Below are 21,327 nucleotides of genomic sequence, written 5' to 3' on the forward strand. Positions count from 1 at the left end.
TTTAAAATAAGCGTTAGTTAAAACAAACGTATGTTTTCTTTATTGATACTGTACAATGTCAGGACATAGCACAATGTGGCAAGTTTCAATATGAATCATTTTGGTGCCCTGACAAAACACCCAATACGAACAAAGGCCTTGTACATTATATTGCATCAAATGTACGTTTTTTTGTGTATTAAATACATTAAACATTTAAATGTTTCAAATACAATCATAATATAAAAATTTTATACGTATTTCTTTGAAAAAGCAATTTATTTAACAAGTATTAAAAAACTGTACAAGGCGTTTTGTGCTTTATTTCTTAAATGCTAGGTCATTCTTAAGTACTTAATTATTTATTTGTAACAAAATTATGAAAACCTTTCTTAGAATGTAAAGAAACATGGTAATGTCATTAATTACTATAAAGATACACGTACACTATGATCTGTAAATACTGTTTATATTTTTATTGCAATATTTAATATCTTTTAAACTAATTTTTTCTAAATTTTAAGCTAAACATTTAACTAATATACACAGAATAGTTATGTGTTAAAAGGTATTTACAATACATAACGTACATGTATTTTATAAAGTGCATATACACACATTATACATAATTGCCTTTCATATCATTTTGGTTTTGAAGCACAATACAAATGATTATTCTTCTCAAAATAATAAAAATTGTTGTTTTCAAGATATTGCATTAAATCTCACATTCATAACATTATCATCAGGAATTAATATGTAACTATCATCAACATTATTTATTATAGTCCTATTACATAATAAAACAAAATACAGAAAATTGTTTAGAGAAAATCTGTTGCATAAGTGAAAGAAAAGAAAATTATAGGGATTGCTGTTAATTAATCAACAATAGTAACAACACATTAATAGAAACTTATAAAAGAAAGATGCAATTTACTATAATATTTTCAGAACATTTTAAGGCACTTGTACGGAAGATAAATATTTTTTTGATACAGTCATTTAACATGAGTACTATAGATGTTTTCATACCTTTCTTATTACACTTATTAATACAGCAAGTTACAAAGTCATTATTTTAAGATTTTTAGATGTTTTCAGAATTCTTTGCGTTGTTTCCTTACATTCTGAGAAGTATATATTTACATTCTTATAGGAAATAATGAAAACTCTATAATACTCATAATACTGTCAGTGAAGAAACCAATCGACTGCTATCTTTATTTGCTATTTGTCATGTTACAGCATATCTCAGTTCTTTTTTAAACCTATATGTACTGCATGGACGCGCAAAATAAGTGCCTTCAACATTAATGTTTATACAAATCACGATGTACGAATAAAGAATAAATAGGCAGTGTAAAAGGTTTGATGATATAATATTGCATGTGACTTAAAATATTATGTATAAACATATGTTACATGTTGTTTTGTGTATTTTACATATATATAGCATGTCTTGTAAGATGCGTCGAAACGATCGATTAACAAAGTGTAAAATCTTATCACATCTTATAAAACATGCTGCGCAGAATACTTATTATCTAGTGAAGCAAACTTTTTTAAACAACTATTGTAGATGCGCAACGTTGCTTCAATTGGAATGATTGTTCCATGAGAGATTAAAATACATAGTAACGAACAGAATCTCGCTTCAACACGTTCGTTGACCTAAAATGATTATCACCCACGATTCGTGAGCGCCGATTAGCACAATGCCATTTTTTTGGCACAGTTTCCATTTTTCGTGTACGACACACTTTGAGTCTCACTTTCCCCATTTTAATGGTCCGTGTGATTAATTAACTATACTGGACTTCCCATCGTTGATGATCCCATTGCTTTATATGATCTCCAACAAATAAATCGTCCCTATCTTTTACGTAGTGGCAACAATTTTAGCGAAGATCATGGTCATCAAACTGAACGGAAGATACCACGATATCGACGTTGCCGTGGAAACGTTTCCCGCCGCAGAGTCCGCATCCTGATTGGAAGACGTGACTAGCTGCTCGTCCGTTTCGCCTGTCGAATTTTATAAAAATCGTAGAAGAGGATCTAATGCAATCTAAGAGAATCATCGCTGATCGGATGGTTCACCGCATCGAACACGTTTTGCGCAGCTTTTTTTATTCGAAACAACAGAAGTCGAACGTAGGCTACGTAATTGCAGGCTGTTGTTGTTGTTTGGAACTTATAATATAAGGCGGCAATCGGCAATTTTCGGAACGGCTGTCCCTCCGCCTGTCTCGCAATCCCGATTTTACGATATTTTTCCCTTGAAAATTTGTTGTCCCATTTTGTTGCCTTCTAACCCGAGTTTACGACTCAACGAGAGATTCCTCGAACGAACAAGTTTTCATTCTCGTCCGTTCACTTTTTTCCGAATCCGCGCGATTCGGAGTGCAGATTGTTGTCTTCTGGAAAAGCGAGTTTTTCTCGGGTTAATGGGACTGTGACTGCTCGTCACTGTGCGTAAAACGCAATCCCCGTGTTCGTTCGCCTCGAAATTTTTCAGCATCGTATGCTGTCGAATAGCCAATTTCGACAGTGCATTTTCTATTTAGTAAGTTATCAATACATGAGATCGTTCATTAAGTCTCAAGATTTTTGTGCCTTTGGAAATTTATCCTTTTAAAAATTTGTATTTGAAAATTATGGTATACTATCATTCAGGATTAACATTGAGGGAATAAATTGTAATTTGCACTTTTTGTGTTAAACAAAAACTGTGCTTTAACAAAAATCGAAGGTGTTGGAGAAATTATTAAAAATGAAGAAATTCTGATAGCTGTAATAAATATAACTTAATTGAAAACATAAATCTTGTCATGGAAAGCTACTCACTCTGCTAATTATAAATTTTGTAAGATTTATTTTTACTTATGTAAAGTAGTTATGCAATTTCAAAAAAAGGCAAATATAAATTTATTTTACGTTACAGGATATTTATGAATATAGTAATATTTATAAGAAGTGAACGACTCTATCCTTTTATGCACAAAAATCTTTACGAATTAAGATAAATTAATTTTAAATTAATATTTACTTTTAACATATATATATCTTCTTTGCCTCAATAATCTACTTTTTATATAGAATTTTAATCCTTTAAATTTCATTAAAAGAAGATAAGGAAATCTTACATTTCTTATTCTTAATCTTATCTTTTAGAGAAAAGTATACTATAAGAATAAACATTATAGAATGCAGAGCGTTAAATATAGCAACTTCCACATAGACTTTACCAAAAGAAATCAACCCGAAGATAAAAAATAAGGTTGGTGCAAAAGGAAACGAGAATACAACATGCCCTATACCAAATGATTTCGTGTAAAACAAAATTATTAGAACTAAAAGCACAATACTCGTGCAGATACTTGTGTACGTGTATAAGAGATCAACAAAAGAACGTGCATGTGTGGTGTGTATCTGTGTGTAGAAATACGGAAAAAATTTCAAAGGAAAAAAGAAAGAAGTATGGGAAAATGGAAATAAGGATTCTTTGGCGGGAGGGCAGATTCATCTTTTAGTTACAGAGAGGGAAAGGAGGAGATACTGTCCTACGATAGATTAAGTTCCAAACAACGTAACCATCCTCCGTATAGTTTTATCATGCACTTGTTTGTTTTAAACGCTTGCGCAGAGATTCGTGCTTTTATGTATGCGTGCGTATTAACACACGTATATTCTTAGGTGTTCGTGCTGTGATACATCCTTCGCGAAAAATTCGTGCATTATTATGACTGTATTATCATGCGACAAAGTGACTTAATTTCACAGGCCTGTCTACAGATGGGGCTCTTCACACTTTCTCTCACTTTGCGTTTAAAATTTCGCGCGTATACATTTCATGACAGCCATTATTATAGTAACAGAAATAAAACAGAAAGAGTGTTTTGGCGCCTAGAGTTGATGTTGACAGGCCTGATTTAAGAGTTCGGTAAGTACTATTTTATCCGTAAAATTGTTTAAAGCTGTTGAAAGCAACATTAATACATCGTTTTGCATAGCTTTTCACGTGTCCAGAAGCAATTGAAAACGGCGTTACTTCTCCTTTAAATAGTAAGACTGCTAAAAATGTTAGTGAAACAAAAGATGTGCAGAGACAAGCATTCAATGAAAAAGAGAATGGTGTGAGTGTTAGGTAATATGATACACCAATTGATTCAAGTTTGAATTGGAATAAGAATGTACGAGATATAAAATAGGTAGAAGAAGAAGACATATAGAGAGAGAAGGTACTTGACTAAATAAGTAGACTAGAAGTAATATGCGGACAAATGCACTGACGTGAATAAGCAACAAAATAGTAATAGGAGAAAGAGAAACGTGACAAGTAGGGAAAGCTTAACATTGTAATATTTACTGTTTCCAGCAAACTGGGTCCGGTGACGGTGACAGACGATATTTCACGATATTTACCCCTTTTCCGGCATAAAGGTACTATTTTATCTATTTCTTTTATTTGATGTTTTTAACGAATATATAAAACCTCATTTTTATCCGCCTGGCTAGTAAATACTCTGGGCTTCGGAAAGCACGCGGATATAATTCACGAAATGATTTTCTTATATAACAATTTGTTCAAAGTTTGGGATTATAGGAAATGTATTCGTGCGTGGATAAAACTTTAGGATGACTTCCGGTACCTTAATGAAGTTTATTAATTATTAGATTACATTTTTATTTGTTTGTTGTTTATTTAGAGGAAGTAATACTTAATCAATATTGTTGTTTTACTCTGATATTTAATGCAAATTTTATCAAATTTAATAAAATGTAATTGAATCTCGCGGGAATTTAAATAACTGTCAATTGTAGGGTTAACACACAGTTTATAGAAGTCATCTTAAGTTTAAAGGAGTGAGACTAAATGATAATTTTGCACATTGATAGAAATAAAATAATTAATTTTTGACAATAAACATTGAACTTCTTGGTAATAAAAAGATGTTTGTCATAACAAAAACTGATTTCTTTAAAAAATTTAGGATCCACAGTATTTTACTACATTTTGGAAATAAATTTTATTAGATTTGTGTTTTATAATTATTTTTTAATAAAATTACTTATTAATATTTATCGCATTAATATTTATAAATATTTCAAAGTAGCAATGTATATATTTCATTATTGTTAAAACAATAACTAAAAAATGCTAGTATTTCTATCAGTGTGTAAATATGATTTAATGAAAAGTTAGTAAAAATGAATAATTGACGATGTATTAAAGCGATCTTACTTCTATTTGTTAGCAGATTAATCATATGTTGTATGTACCATGATGTCACAGATCCAATGATATTTGGTTATACCAACTTGGATTATTATTCGATTTTAATGTTAGTACTACCACCATGAAATACCCAAATTAAAATGACCACCATATTCTTAAATATCATATTCATCGAAGAAGTTTGTGCAAATTTATGAACGTTGAAATATTCGTGTTCGTTTTTATCTATGTATCTATCGCTTATAATTTACATTTTAACCAATTATCTTAATATTTATGTAATGAATAAATAACGAGTGTGACTTTAAATTGTAAGACTATGGATTGAAACATAAGTTGCGAAATATTCTATGGTATGTTATATTATATTTTGGTCTCTTGAATGGTGGAAGACCTCTATAAAAACTCAGTTGTTGAATAATGATTTATGTTACACTTTCGATAAAATATTTTTTCATTTTGAATTGTGAAACTGTGTTCGTTATACTTTATTATATGGACAAATTTCTTCGATGATTAAGAAGCCCTAAGTATGTAATAGCCAGGTGTTCGAGACACCAAACGCTGTATCCTCGTCTTTTTTGCTTTTATGTATTCACAGTTTAATTATCACAGCTTTAAGTCCATATATGGCAGTGATATAAGTTCGAAGTTTCAACTATCCACATCACAAATCTATTCATATCATCAACTATTTATATCCGGATCACAATACAATTTTATCAATATTAATTTTGAAACTTTTTTCAAATAACTATAATCTGAATTTTAATTCGGAAAGAAACTTTAAATAAAGAGATAACATAAAAAGTATAGCGTTAATTTAATAATAATTAAATAATATATTAGATATAATAATAGCAAAATTTAAATGTACCAATCTGATCTATTGTTCAAAATTTTCTTTCTACAAATAAATAAGAGTTTATTATAATGTTTAAATTTCTACGTATATACATTTTCACATAAAATAGTACTCTGATCATAATGAAGTGGATACTGTGAAACTTCTCTGTGACGAGGTAAGAATCTGGTTTGACTCGAATGAAGCTTTAGTACCTGCATCTAAAATGATGTCTCCGACCTCATCGTCGTCATTATCATGGTCACCATCATCGGGCGTGAGGATGCCAGCATGCGGAAATATATCTTCGGGATTTTCGTGAAGCCATTGGACATTACCTAACGTTCCCTTGTTGGCTGATCTGCACCCGAACCACCAATACGCCGTCGCTCTAGGGAATGCTGGATCAGCAACATCCACCTACGCAACGTTTAACATAGCTTAATCAAAGGTATTGTGCTTTTTTCGTTTTCAATTACTTATTTTATTTATGTGGAATATTTTCCCCAACGTAGATCATGTGAGAAGTTTCTGAATAGAGAGGAAATATTTGAATATAAAGTTATGGAAATATGATTTCTATGATTTCAGAAACTAAAGTAGTAGTAGTTCGAAACTAAAGATTTCAATTAAGAAATCATGCAGTCTTTGATATTGATGTTCTGTAAAAATTGTACAAAACTTGGTATGCTGTTTTTAAGTACTTACGGAAAAGGTTCTGTCATTGAATCGATAATAAGCATCTCCCTTGAAGAAATACGTGTAACCACGATAAACGATCGAGGCATCAAGATTATTTGGGATACCTTCCCAGTTTGAGATCAGTTTTGGATAGGTGTTCTTCACAGGTGGTTTTTGAGCAGGGTCAAATCTCCAGAATTTGGCGCCCTTGTAGAAGTAAATCTTGCCGTTTCCGGTCCAAACAGTCACAGTGTCGATATTATCTGGAATTCCTGTAAAACCTTCGCTGATTTCCTTCGGGTAATCTCCGTCCATTCTCTTGCCTACGTATCTCCAATATTTCGAGCCCTGCACCAATACAATTTATTTTTATCTCTACGATTCATTTATGGGTTATTTCTTTCATATTTATTCATTTATATTCTTATTTTATTTTTATCCTGATGTGATCTTGAAACATATCTGTATCACTGTATGTATAACTTAGACGGTTAGACGCTTCTTGTACCTTGAAGAAATAAGTTTTTCCATTTTTGTATGTAAATGCAGCGTCTATGTTTCCTGGTAGTCCTTTCCATGAATGTGAAATGAGCTTAGGATAGCCGACTGCTACACCATCCGCGGTTAATCTCCAGTAACGATCACCTGTAATTCAGATTATTATCTAGAGTGACAAAGCATCAAAAACTGGAACTTAAAAATTAGCCTTATTGCTATATAGATCTCTCTCTATCTCTTTCTTTCGTTTTTCTATATTCCTTTTCTTTGAAACAATTTCTGATTCACTTATGCTTTTCTAAGTTTTACCATTGTTCCTAAAAAATGAGACATGATATATCGTCATCGTTCTTTTGTCCCTCTTTGTATAGTTATCCTTTTTTTTTTAACAATAATTCGAATGAATACATACCCTTGAACGCATACATATGCCCCTCTGCAGAATTGAACATCGTGTCGACTTTTGGATCCGTGCAGAGCTCGGAGTCTTCTTCGCTGGGTGGTGACGAAGTAGTGGTTCCATATCTCGGTCCAGTTGGAATGCCACCACTATTTGTCGATTTTTTTCCATACAAAGCCTAAAGTAAAGTCATAAACACCACTGTCATATATTTCTGATTCCAAAGTTTTCTTCATGAATTTTTTATAATAATTTACATAATTTAACATGAATTGAATTTGAGAGTCATTCTATATTTATAGTGTTTTAAAGTACACGAGATGTGTTTTTAAATCCTATGTTATAGACAACAATACAGGATATTATATTACTGGAAAAAATAGAAATAAAACTTTTCATAATACAGTTAACCATTTCCTTACAGCGAAAGCCATAAAAATTAGTCTTTGACTCAACTGAGTGTTATGATATTTACCTGGATACCCTGAATATCATCGTCATCTAACTGGAAATAAGGTTGGTAGCCGCGATAGAAGGGTGCCATTAGAGCAGCCTTAACGTCGCTATGGCTCAATCCAAGGGAATGACCAAACTCGTGAGCGGCTACTTGGAAGAGATTCGTGCCACGGAAACTGTCGATGGTCCATTGTTCTGCATCATCAAAATGGGCATCACCACCGTATACGGGGAAATAAGCGTGAGCCAAAGTGCCACCAGGTCCGTCGAAAGGATCTCCGTCTCCGTGTTCACCTTTCTCAAATCTAATCTCAATGTGGACCTATATAGATAGAATGTTTATAGTAAATAGACTATTTTGTTCTTTCCTGATGAGTTCTAATTTCGGTTTAGAAACAAAATTAGTTCCATTAGAAACGAAACTGATTTGGTTATGAGTTCTTCTAGAGTAGAAAAGTAAGTGGATTGGAGCTTATTTATTAATGTTTGGAAGTAATATAAGGAGTAAATTAACGTTGTTAGAAATATGAAAGCTGAGATGTATAAGCAAAAGATAATTTCAAATTAATTCTCAATTTAATTTAATCTGCTAAATTGATCAAGCGTATCTTTAATGGCACATGTTATACCATTATATTTTAACGTATGGCTATATTTTATAGCGTTGGCCAAGCTCCAGTGACGTTGAAATACTACGAGTGAAATCACAGATGATTCCATGAAAAACAAACAGCTTGGTTAAAAGTATACCAAAGCTGCCATCAGTAACAACGTTCGCATTGTTAGCGTCAGATTTTAGCTGCAAGTTTTTTAAAAGAGCGCTATTCTTTGTTCCTTCTTTTTTTCCTTACTCATGATCGTGAAAAACCTTGGTAAATATTATTCGACTCACCTGGCCCGACTTTTTTTGGATGAAAACGAGATCTGTATATTCAGACCATACTTTGAACGCCTTGTTCAGCTCGTCGTCGACTTTGTGCTGTGGCAAATTTCGCGGATACTTGCTGATCTTGTACGTCAGTTTCTTCACACGCCATCTTGAGCCTGTAACAAAGGAAGCAATAGTGACGATGCATTAAGGAATTCGAAAAATATTTGTCTTGTTATCTATATGCAATTCAATAGTATCCTTCTATTTTTTTCTTAATCCTTACATTTTTCTATTTTTCTTTTTCAAAGTCTTGCCATCTGTATTTTTTAAATTATCACAATCAAAATGATATCATTACTGTTAAGTCATACGTTATTAATGTTAACAAATTCTCTATTTGATCTAAAATTATAAAATTGTAGAAGAAAAGATTTCTACTATTCACTAACATTGTTAATTGATAAATTATTATGCAAAAGTGCTTTGGTATCGGATCGTTATCCTTTTTAATTGACTTTTTACAGTCGCATCAGTCGTTACAGTGAGAAAATTGTTAGCGATTCGGTTAAAATCGTAGGCTTAGTTTTATAATGTTTAGAGATGTCTTGAGATTTTTCGAAAATCGGCTTGCTATGAAACATACGAGATATTCCATCAGCAGATTTATGACGACCTTCGATCATTTTAATTTTTACGAGCATCATCTTGGCAAGTCTGTAACTTCTTTTTATATAACGATTGCTTCTACGTGTGGCAATCATTGCACTACCGTCTTATTTATTCCTTGTGCAACGATTTATTTTTAAATATAAGCATCCGCCACGAACGCATAGGCTGTTAGCACGAGAGGAGTCGATGATACTGAATTCCCGAGAAGCTTCCGCGTTTTTATTCGTTTTCGGCATATCTAATCTACTTTACGAATCATCAAAACGTCGTTTCACAGTCCATTCGTTAGTAATCCAGCATGTTTCCTATCAAGTAAGCTGATTCATCCCTTAATCATCGTAATGTGTCTCAAAAACCAAAACATTCACCAAAGGAGAGGAACTTTGTACTTACTGACTCTATTTCCAGAATTAGAAATATAATCGTTGCGAGAATAACTAATGCACTCGCGATTATTAAGAGAAGCTTATTATCGAACAGATCGCCTCGTCATCGCACTACCAATCTGTTATTTTCTACAAACGACGGATCCAACATCAAGGTTCTATGGACCAAGGTCAAATAGCGACATCTCCGTGATTAAAGAGCAAAACTCATCGAAGCTTACATCCTTCGTCATTTATATCTTTTTTCTTTCTTTTATAATCTGTTCGTTCACCGAAACGAGTTTCTCTAATAATAACGTTCATAAATGGTCCCATTTTGAAATACAGTAGAATCTCGTGTATTTAACCAGACCGAGGGACAAAACAGATTCGAACAGACTGGCATGGCAATGAGTAGTTTCGATAACAGAAGTTTGCTAGCTTCCAATTGTTCTTGTTTTATTAATTCGGATAATAGCAGCTGACGTTTGTAAAAATAAAGTCGAACGGTTGTTTCCACGTTACGTTTAATTGATCCTTGTTTAACGCACAGAATTTATTTTCAGTACAATGTGATGATCACATATGAAGGCTACGAGAGAATAACTGCTCACAGCAGTTTTACAATTTAGGATTGTTATAAAAATTCTACTGTTACAGAGTTAAACGTATATTTTTCTACTCTCTTAATATTCCAAAAATATCATTGCTTCCATCAGAATATTCAAACGTCGTTTATCTCAACAATTATATTTCTGGCTAAGATTCTACAGGATTTCGTCAACTATATGTTTCAATATATCTTCAATTTTATCTGTTTCGTATCGAACTATTCCTTTCTAATCACAAAGTAAAACAAAAATCAACAAAAATGTACTTATGTTTTTTTCCCGTGATTAAATTGATTTCAAATATCAATATACATATATAATCATCACAGTAGAAATTTGAAAATATATTATACAACACTCACGACAGAGGACATAAAAGTTTTCTGCGATTGATCTTCAAATATTTTCGTACATCTGAAACTGAACATTAATTTGTATAAACAGAGCGCGAGTATAGTCGAGGTTCCACTGTACTCGAGTATTCGGGTCGAATAGAATTGTTGATCCATATCGATCGCGATCACAGCTAGTGGGTCAAAACTAGGGAACCTGTTATGCGATTGAATTCCATAGGATGCACGCATCGGTGATCTTGTCGCCCGTGAGTTCACTGAAACGAGAAACGTTCGCGCGAGGTTCAAAGTCACGGTTAGGATCGATCGAATCTCGATGATTTCCCAAGTGAATTGTACTTCTGCAGGTCATGTGTCGGCATGATTGGACGAGCGAAACGGTGAATCAAGCGCCGGTCACTTTCTTCCGAGAAGGATCGGTCAATGAAAAGGAAACGGAATGCCTTATGGGTTGCATTTAATTAGATATGTAGCTGGAGTCATGGTTTATGGGAAGGTTCACGCAAAGTCTGTGATCAGTGGTAGTTAGCGTGACTCGTGGTCAAAGGACAATTAGCATGACTTGGTGATAAATAGACTTAATAGACTGCGGATTTTTATGCGTTATGCATAGAATACGCGTAATACGCAGCGATATATAAAATATTCAAAGTAGAAGACTCGTTATGGTATTACGTAATTACTTCCTAATAAAAATATGAATTTATATAAAAATCCGTCGTTTAGCTGCAAAGCCGAAGGAGATCTGTTCCCTTGTGTGAAAATTGTGTTATTTTAACTCGTCATTTTAGAATGGAACGAGGGTACAGAATAGTGATCTTATAATAATATGCAATTCTATTGTGTGGTAATTTAATCATTTCAGCATCACATGCATAATAACGTTTTGAATTTTTAGAATTTATCTTCATTACTATTTTCCTTGTGGAGGGTTTTTTTTTTTTCAAATTGGACTTTAAAATTGTTTTAATTATCGGAGAATACACAGGATATTATAACACTTCGGCCAGTGATTTGGTTTTCCTTGAAAACTCGACGAGGTTGGCTATCCTAATTCTTACTGAAATTTTGTCTAGCTTTTGTATTTCATTTCGAGGAGATTAACTAAATAATATGGAAATAATTGGTAAAAATAAGAAGGTACGATGTAACCATAATACTAGATATGAAAACGATTATAAGAGTTTTCTCTTAAAAGATTGAATGAAATCTTGCTGACGCAGTTTCTGATTATAGTGACCTCGTTTTTAATAGTAAACACTCGGACGTATAGCCTTCTCGGAAATGCATCTGGAACAATTTTGGTGTTTAAAAAATGCATTCGGAGCGCTCAACAAATAGCTGCTACACAGGCGCGTATAACCTGTTTAGGGTGAGTGATTTTACATTGAGAATAATGAGGCAGGAAGTTAAAAGTAAGACTAAATCACGAACAGATCCTGTCACTTGAATAGTCGTTCAAATTTCTGTCAATTTCCAGTATCTGCAGTATTTCAATTTCAGTATTTCTTTATAATCTTTTTCCCATAGAAATTGATTGCTTAAATTATTCTCAGAATTTCAGTATTATTTTTTCTGTAATAAATTTTAAATGTAAAAGAAGTGCAATAACATATAAATATTAATAAACATATCCCACAAGAATATAATGTTCTGCTTGGAATGTTTAGTGTATTTTGAATTGTTCCAAATTCTAACATTTAAATTTGAAAGATGTTCTTGATAAATTAGATTCAACAATTACTGTTATCCAATTTTGATACTGATTTTATTATTAAAATATTGATGGTATTTTTACTTTAACGACATCAGATGCAACATGATAAGTCGTATGTAATTTTGTTACAACATCAATTGATTAGATAATCAAGAAATCAATCCAACGTTATGTCACAAACTCTGTTGAAAATATTCTAATGGACTTTGATTTGATTAAACAGAGCGATTTTTATCGTTCGTTTTTCGTGAAAGAGAAACACGTTTTAATGTTCTAATCTCTTTTTTCATCAAATTAAAATTAATTATTTACACTGAATGTTTCGTACTTGTTTTCTTTTTATAACAGTGAAAGTACTAATTAAATGGATGATAAGAGTTTACAGTGTGACAACACTTGTTTTATCTTAAAATTAGAGTGCTATTTTTAATTTTATTTACCTTGAAGAGCGTATCGTTTCGATCTTCCGAAGCCAGGACCAACTTTGTCTTTAACGCCACACCTCGGTAATGCCATTAGCTTAAACGTTTCATCGTCGAAGTCACCTGAAAAGAAACGATTTTTTTTTTATCAATAATTGCAAGTTCAATAAAAGAGGAATTAGTTACTCTTCTGTCGTACAAAATATCAAGTTGAACGATATCTCATCCTATCTTCTTACGATTACTTAAATTTTTCCAGTTTTGAGACAGATATAAGTACTAATTTCACTGTGATAATCAGATACTCTTCCATCTAAAACCATAACTTTATTATATGGTTATAATATTTAATTTAATTCTAGTTAGAAATCAGTTTCGATCTTCGAAATTCTCTCAAATCTCGATATTTTCAAGGAAAGCAACATTTTGCCATATATCAAACACACTTCCATTATTTGTTTCGCATCAAGGCTGCGTCGAATATAGGTTCAGTTCAGATCGTAGGATTCGTAGCTACATATATCGATCGCTCGACCATGCACGTTCCGTGTTACCTATTTACGATCATTCGTTCGTACGTATGTGTTTTCTTGTATCATGGTGCATATGCATCAACGTGACGTAAACGCATATATGCATAGTGCAGAGAGCATGCGAGGACGTTAAGCTACTCGTACGTTCCGAGCAAATCCGAAATAAACCTTAATCAGATCATGCTGTTCGATCGATTCGATTAATCAATTACATTACTAATCATTGTAATATATGGAATATCCGATTTCATTCTATCAATCTGTTTTTTAATATCTCTATTTTCCTATAGCTATGGTATATGTATATTATTATAAAACTGGACATTTTTAATTTTATTTTTGTTCGTAATTGTACATAATCTTAATTTTGTAATATAAATATTGTAAATTTTACAACGTAATATTTAATATCGTAATATAAGTTCGTTCCATTTTTATATTTATCAAATAAATAGAGAACATGTTACGATCCTAATATTTCTATAAACGTATCAGTCTTTTTAGAATTTAGCGAATCATCAGAAATCAAACGTTTCATAGGGTAGAATTTAATACACAGCAACAGGGACTATAATTCGAATTCGAATAGTTAATATTCCTGACTTTAATCATGTTTAACAGATTACTTGTTTAATCAGGTTTGAAAACGCGATTCGATCAAGTGTGCGACGAGCTTTAGCTATCTCGTGTCACGTGCAAACAAGTCTCTACTTTGCATTGGGCACGCGACTGCAGGTTGTATGTACGTTTATTAATACTGCTCTGCGTAGAAATCGTGCTGTATTAACTGGAAGATCGTGCAAATCGATGTAAATACAGTTACGAACGATGAAGTTGTTCATTTTGGTGTAAACGTGTTGAAGGAAGATCGAAGATGTATCATTGGGACATTCTTCTTATTTTATCCAATATTTTCTTCGTTTTCTTTTGTTTTCAGTTTGGAGTTTTGCTTCTGATGATTTAAGATTGGATTACTTTGCTCGCTTTATCATAAAATTATAAAAATATTTACTATCAGATTTTTGCAATAAATATATTGCAATTTCTCTGTAAATTTTCTAACTCGTTCCACGCTTTATCAATATCATTATCATTCATTAGAATAATAACAAAATTAGTACAAATAATTCGCTCAGATTCGAAGAAGGTAGAATAAAATACATATATATGATTTATACGACGTCAACAAAAATTACAACAATCTAGCAGTCATTTTAAAATTTATTTCCAAATATATCTATCCATTAATCTTAAAATATTTACGACGAAAGAAAGATCGATTAAACAAGACAAATTGCTTTCGTCAAACGCATCTCCAATTATCAAAAACCAACGAAACTCGCGTTTCTAAAATTTTCTCTTTTCTTCACGACGTTTCGGTCTAATCGTTAATGGAGAGTACGTTTCTTTCCTGAGTCGTGCAAGAACACGAAAACACGCGATTACGTCGAACGTAAATCGATTTCACGCGAATTTTCTCGCTTCTATTGGATGACTTCTTACGAAATGTATTTAGCACTCGCTTCTTCCTTTTTCTAGCGTATTTGTTACGTGTGCTGGACTTAATTTGCCGCGACTAATAAAGGGACAAGGCTGGCAATATCCAGCGAATATTTAGTAAGTAGGAAGTTCTGGATTCGTTGAACGCGTGCTAGAAGATTGCTGTCAATAAACACTGTTTCATTCCGCGTAATACTCCCATTGGTAGCGTACAATTTAACAGTTAGATCATTCTTCCGTTCACCTTCGTGTTTTACTTTGTATCCATCGAATGGATATTTCCAATGCTCGGCTTGGTTAAAAGCGACCATTTCATTTTTTCCTATTTTCCAAGACATTCTGCTTTAATGAGAAGAAAATTGATCTTAGCGTTTTATTCGGTTTAATTTCCTATTAAGAATCAAATCGTACGTGTAATTGAAAAAGCGAAGAAAATACATTAAAAGATAGTGAAAATTAATTAGTACGTATCTTGTTCTTTTTCTTTTTTTTCATTTGATTGAATTTCATTTGGAAATTCATTTCGATTTATTATCGACAGCTCATTCATATTTTACCTGCGCTATTTTTATTATCTCTTGACGTGTCTCTTTATGTAAACGTCAATGGTTAGTTCATTGATGTTGACATTATAAAATCACGATTTTCTAGTTACATATACGATTTCTTTTTAAATCTCGCTTTTTCTTGTACCTGTTTCACAATAGAAATTTCTCCCGTTCTTATTGTCCAATCTAATTCATACGATTCATTTTAAATCGAATCGATGCAATATCACGACGGATACTTGAGCTAAGTGAAATCCTTTCTCTGTGAAATATGACGTGACTTTTACCTGGATTTCGTAATAATCGATGAATTCGGTCACTTTTGCGTCACAAATTGCTCGTTCTGGTCAGAGATTCCATTATCTGATAAAAACTTTAGCAATCCTTGCTTGGGCAATTCGTCGAAAGAAGTGTTTTCCGTTTTTTCTGTCGCAGGAAATCATTTGAAAAACGTATTTACATTGCGATCGTGATTATAAAATCTTTTGTTATTGCGATATAATGTTAAATTGGCTGCAACTTCAAATATTTCACAGCACTCTGCTTTTATCTTTAGTGTCTCATTGTTCTATGTCCGTTTTAATTACATTTATTATTTTAATTGCACTTGATTCAAGAATTTTAACGATGTCTAACAACACATCATGTAATAGTTAATATTATAGGTTTCTTCAAAATGTAATCGGTTCACGTGCGTGTTGGTCGTAAAAAACAAAAAGATGACTGGTGTTTGAAAAGCATGCACGTATTTATAAGAGGTGTTAATCAGAAGAATATTTTTAAGTCAATTGTAATTGCAACGATCGTAAGCGTAGCAGATTTTTATCCAAATCGATAAATTGTCTTTGATACAACGTGGTAAATATAGCAGGATAACGTTGCTTTGAATTTTATTCGATCGAGAAGTAACCCAATTTTGTTAGAAGAAATATATCGATATACGATAGATTTGATAGAAGAGATACTACTTTTTTAATGATCGAGAAACAGATATTGTTATCAAATAGTAATTTGATTCGGTGTAATATTATGCCAGATATTATGTACTAAATCATTAAATTTGATCCAATAAAAATCGATTCAAATCAGAGAACGGAGTCTAATGTCGAAGAATTAAAATCGCGATTATTGACTTCTAATTGTAATTAATATTAGAAAAAGGCCGGATGACATGGTCGCAGTCACATCATGTGAGTCACTTTTTAAGCGCCATTAATGAATCTGTTGCATTTCTCCGAACTCTGAGTCACACCGTCCAGCATCATCATCGATTATCCACAAGGAATCATCTGGTGACTTTACAACGCAAACTACTTACTTCCGATCCCTAAACGAGCTTTTACAAAATTTTAAACGTTCCAACATTCGCGGAAAAAATATATTTTTACAGTTATTGCGCGTATAATCGATTGATGTAAAAGAAGGATTTTCATTCTGTCAAGAAAGAAGAAATACAATTGTATATTCTTCGAGTGGATCGATGTACTTATCAAAATGATCGCGCCTATCAATGAAGTTTGCATAAATAATGGAAAATTTTCCTCTTCGATTTTTCCATAATTTCACTTGGAACATACACATATCCTGTCTCAATTATTAAAATCGCTCTGTACAATGTAACTTCCTTGTCAATCGAATATTTATCCTAGTCGCAATAATCAGCTATCACAAAATTCTTGTCCTATCAGTCTCTAGAAATCACCTATCTCAGATAATGATTTATCAGCGACGCACTCTCGCTTTTCTCGCGTTTACCCAGGCCAGCCATTGAAATTTTACCGGAAGCAGTAATTTGTTTTCCTCGTCGTCGCGTTATTTGCCGACCAACGTTCTGTTAAGGCTCGAGCCTTGACAGTGATTGGTTCGAATTCGTTCGTTTTAATAGCCGGTGCCCGTTGAATGATTCTCATCGTCCACGCATATTGTCTGATGTTTATTCGTTCATTTTTCTATAATACCTGCTACAAACGCGGTTTTTTTTTTTTATTTTTTATCTCTTTTGCCAACATCGATTTTTGTCCACAGGTTCGAATCGCGTGTTTTCAGAGAGGACGGATCGGCCAAAGTGGCGTCTGGTCTCTCAAGGTCTAGAAATGCTGAAAAATCCGCTCTTTATTCGGAGCCGGTCGAACAAGTACGTGGAGAACGTAAGCGTACGTTTTGTCCGCTTGTTGCGAACCGAGAATGAATCGAGACGATTCTTAGAAGTACAGGATGTCTTTTACCATTGGGCTAAACCATAATTTAAAAATAATAGGAGATAGAGCAGCGCTTTATTAGAGAAGATTAAATGCTTCCGAATAAAGGTTTCATGAAAATTGACATTAATTTTGTTAAAAACACCTTTATGTTTTTAGCAATTGTAGAAAGATTGTGTTTTTGTATTTTTGGCACGATCACACAGAATGATAAAGTTTGATAATAAAATTAAATTAAATGGCGAATTATAGAATTAAATATAAAAAAGTATTTTAGATTTAAATTGTTATGGTATTGTATTTGGAAAATTTTCTGCACTATGTGCATACCATTTGAAAATACTTTGTGTTCCAATTCTGAGTGTATATAGGCTAATATGTAGGTAAATTGACGTATTATCGTTTTACGAAATTATCATAATTTCAATGCTAGCTGTAGATTGCTATACGTAGCTAATATACATGCTTTTGTGTATTTTTAAAGCAGTCTGTCACCTCTTTAAGATACGTAACTTCGTTGCTGTAATATGTACTTGCAAGTACATTGTTTTTATATTATTTTTTGATTCTTTATAACAGAAAATATAATAAGTATAATTTTTAAGATACGGTAACGTATTTACAATTAGATCGATTAAAAATGTGGCTGCGGTTGGACAAATAATACTAATCGACAATCATAGCTAATCAATTATACTTTTTGTTTCCTTTCTTTCAGTTTCGCTTCTGTCTCATAAGATCAGTTAGATTTATTTCAAAGTTAAACCACGATTATAATATACAAGAAAATTATGATATGAAACGTACAAAATGTGCGATTTTTAGTAATTTTTAATGCACGTCTGTTACCTGAATACTTCAAAGATTAATACAATCACACGTACCTGCATTTTATTATCTGTACGAAGCCATGCCACTTTCTCGTGACGTCGCTTCTTATCTACGGTCTTAATTACTCCACGGCTGATAATTGAAAGTATTTTTTACCATTCAGCTCGCGATGGAATAATAATTATTCGTGCGAACAAGCATGACGCGCGTGTCTTTTGACGTATAGGAAACGACTTTTTGGATCGAACAGTGAAATTATGCGTGACGAGGCACACATCATTCGCATCTATTTCATTGCTTCTATCTAGCCAATTTACAGCTTGCTGCGAGGTTTTCTCTGAGTCAGAGCAAACAGTATAGTAATGTCTGAGGGACACCGAACAGATACCATCCACCGGTATGATTCATTCATTCGCGACAACTATTAAACTCAATTACGGTTTTAATATAGTACGATCGCAAGGACGTTTGTAAAAATTAATTGATAACTTACAGACTAAAGACTGCTGCATTCGTACGATTACTACAGAGTAGATCATTCGAGGAGTTTGGATAGAAGAAAAAAGCGTGTAGTGGAGTTTTATCAGAATTTTGGGCTATTCTATTGAATTTATCTCGAATTATTTCTAGACTTTTCACTTGGAATAGTTTTGCATTATTTTCTTCTTTTATTCCATTGAAATTTTTCTTGGTTTATTCAATCGGAGTATTCTTGTCCCCATTATTTCCGTACAGCTGTATCGAATTATTTTTGGATTGTTTTGTTGCATTAATTTTGAATTATTCTTGAACTTTTCTGTCGGAATATTTTTGCATTCGTTCTTTAACATTCTGTTGGAATATTTATTCGATTATTCTTGTAATATCTCTTTCTGCAGTTTCATTGAATTATTTTTAGAATAGTTTACCGTAGCGTTCTTTCATTATATTCCTCCTATTCTACTGAAATATCCTTGGCTCATTCCATTTGACTATTCTTACACTTTTCTGTTATTCCATTGAATTATTTTTAGACTATTAGTCCGCTGTATTCTTACATTAGTTTTCTATTATTCGCATTATTATCGAACGCTATTATTTTTAGATGACCTCGTTATTATACGACGGTCTGATGTCTTTCGTAAATTTTTACTGGTTGTACCAGTAATTCTTACTGAAACTTTTTTCTAAGAGCAAAGGTATCTATCTTTCCTTGATATTTTGTTACTACGTTAGTAAATACCTTATAGACAATCGGAATACGAGACTCACCTGTAATATTTAATCCAGCAAAAGCTTGAAATTCCGAGATCGCTTTCGAGAGTGTATCCTGAGATATGATTCCACCACTTGTTGGATTGATAGGTTGTAAGTAGCCAAATTGAGACAGGTAGTTCTGCAACAGGTAAATAGATTCCATTCAATAGATTTTCTTAAATAACGATTTAAAACATACACAAACACACATTCGTTTCATTGATATATGAAATTATAATTTTCGATTTATATTACTGTTAATTCACATTCTGAAATTCACATCTAAATTAATTCACATCTGAGAAAATATAAGTTTCAAAAATCGAAGGATAATTTGATATTTCTACAATTATGCTGAAATTGGTATTTCATATGTAGCTTTTTAATAGAGTAAAAATTATATGAAATAATAAGACGATTCTTATTATCTCGTTTGATGGCCGGGCCGCTATATTTCGCACGTTGAAAAAATATAAATGGGACAGATGGTGATGTCGAGGGGATTGACCTGGCTGGTGATTCCATTGCGGCATGATACAGTTATCTAGCCACGATGAATAAAAGGAATTAATATTCCGTCGAATAAAACGCCGTGCGTGTAAGTACGCGTTTCCGTTTTCCTTATCTCCTATTCCTGACTGAATCATCGCTAATTTTCTGGACGTAAAATTGTCTCTTATTCTTGACTGAATCGCAGCAAATTTTGATTGATCATTGATGCATAAGATCTGTTATCTTATCATTTCATTGACGATGAAGTTGCTCGTTGACTCTCACAACGAATGGGCTCGTTGACTAAGAAATAGAGAATAAGATTCTGTAATATTTATCGTACATCGAGTAAAGGATAGAGAAACGAAAATGGTAGTATCATTGGCTGTTATTTAGTATTTTATTTTTTCGAATGTCTCTTGAGAGATGTTGTTCGAACGTTTTATAATTCTCGTCTCACCTAATAATATCCTGTAATTTGTTTCCAATCTCCTTCGTGATCGGCAAATACTTTTAGGAATATGCTAAAAGTATTAAAAGAATGGTCCAAAAGTACATATATTTTATACTTTAATATAATAAAACAGCGATAAAAGGAACAAACTTGTTATTCGATTTGTAAGAATTAGTAAGAAATATAGCCTACGTTAGCGGATAAACGTCTCTACCACGTAATAATTATCTTCTAATAAGCAAAAACTACAATGATTCAAGAAATTGCAAGCTACCGTACCGCTAAAAAGAAACTTTGTTCGCCTGACATCAATTATTGAGAAATTCATTATAAATAAGTCTCTATCTACAACATCGGTATCTAATTTATTTATCAGATACATACTTTCTTACGTTTTCATTAAAATACACATCTTACCGAGAGGTAT

General features: G+C 32.6%; 2 protein-coding genes across 9 annotated transcripts in view; one reads left to right on the forward strand and one right to left on the reverse strand.

The window, feature by feature from the left end:
• Positions 1-17: 17 nt before the first annotated feature.
• Positions 18-21,327, reverse strand: part of LOC139986322 (matrix metalloproteinase-14-like) — a 40,278-nt gene continuing 18,968 nt past the window's right edge. Inside the window, exons 2-10 of one of the 5 annotated variants that reach the window (XM_072001553.1) lie at positions 19,970-20,093; positions 13,127-13,231; positions 8,993-9,144; positions 8,120-8,422; positions 7,657-7,822; positions 7,255-7,391; positions 6,774-7,094; positions 6,404-6,485; positions 18-2,007 (exon numbers count right to left, since the gene is read on the reverse strand). In XM_072001553.1, the coding sequence (XP_071857654.1) occupies positions 1,862-2,007; positions 6,404-6,485; positions 6,774-7,094; positions 7,255-7,391; positions 7,657-7,822; positions 8,120-8,422; positions 8,993-9,144; positions 13,127-13,231; positions 19,970-20,093 (1,536 nt within the window). In that variant the 3' untranslated portion in view covers positions 18-1,861. Of the gene's footprint in view, positions 2,403-4,322; positions 4,438-6,198; positions 6,486-6,773; positions 7,095-7,254; positions 7,392-7,656; positions 7,823-8,119; positions 8,423-8,992; positions 9,145-13,126; positions 13,232-19,969; positions 20,094-21,327 lie in introns of those variants that run through there. The other 4 variants (XM_072001550.1, XM_072001554.1, XM_072001552.1 and 1 more) reach the window with 4 other exon arrangements.
• The window catches only part of LOC139986332 (uncharacterized), a 76,907-nt gene continuing 61,962 nt past the window's right edge, over positions 6,383-21,327 (forward strand). Inside the window, exons 1-2 of one of the 4 annotated variants that reach the window (XM_074111679.1) lie at positions 6,383-6,516; positions 12,206-12,341. In XM_074111679.1, coding sequence (XP_073967780.1) covers positions 12,285-12,341 — 57 coding nt within the window. In that variant the 5' untranslated portion in view covers positions 6,383-6,516; positions 12,206-12,284. Of the gene's footprint in view, positions 6,517-11,559; positions 12,342-17,714; positions 19,141-21,327 lie in introns of those variants that run through there. The other 3 variants (XR_012453367.1, XR_012453369.1, XR_012453364.1) reach the window with 3 other exon arrangements.

Source organism: Bombus fervidus, chromosome 4 (genome assembly GCF_041682495.2).
Source record: "Bombus fervidus isolate BK054 chromosome 4, iyBomFerv1, whole genome shotgun sequence".
NCBI lineage: Eukaryota > Metazoa > Arthropoda > Insecta > Hymenoptera > Apidae > Bombus > Bombus fervidus.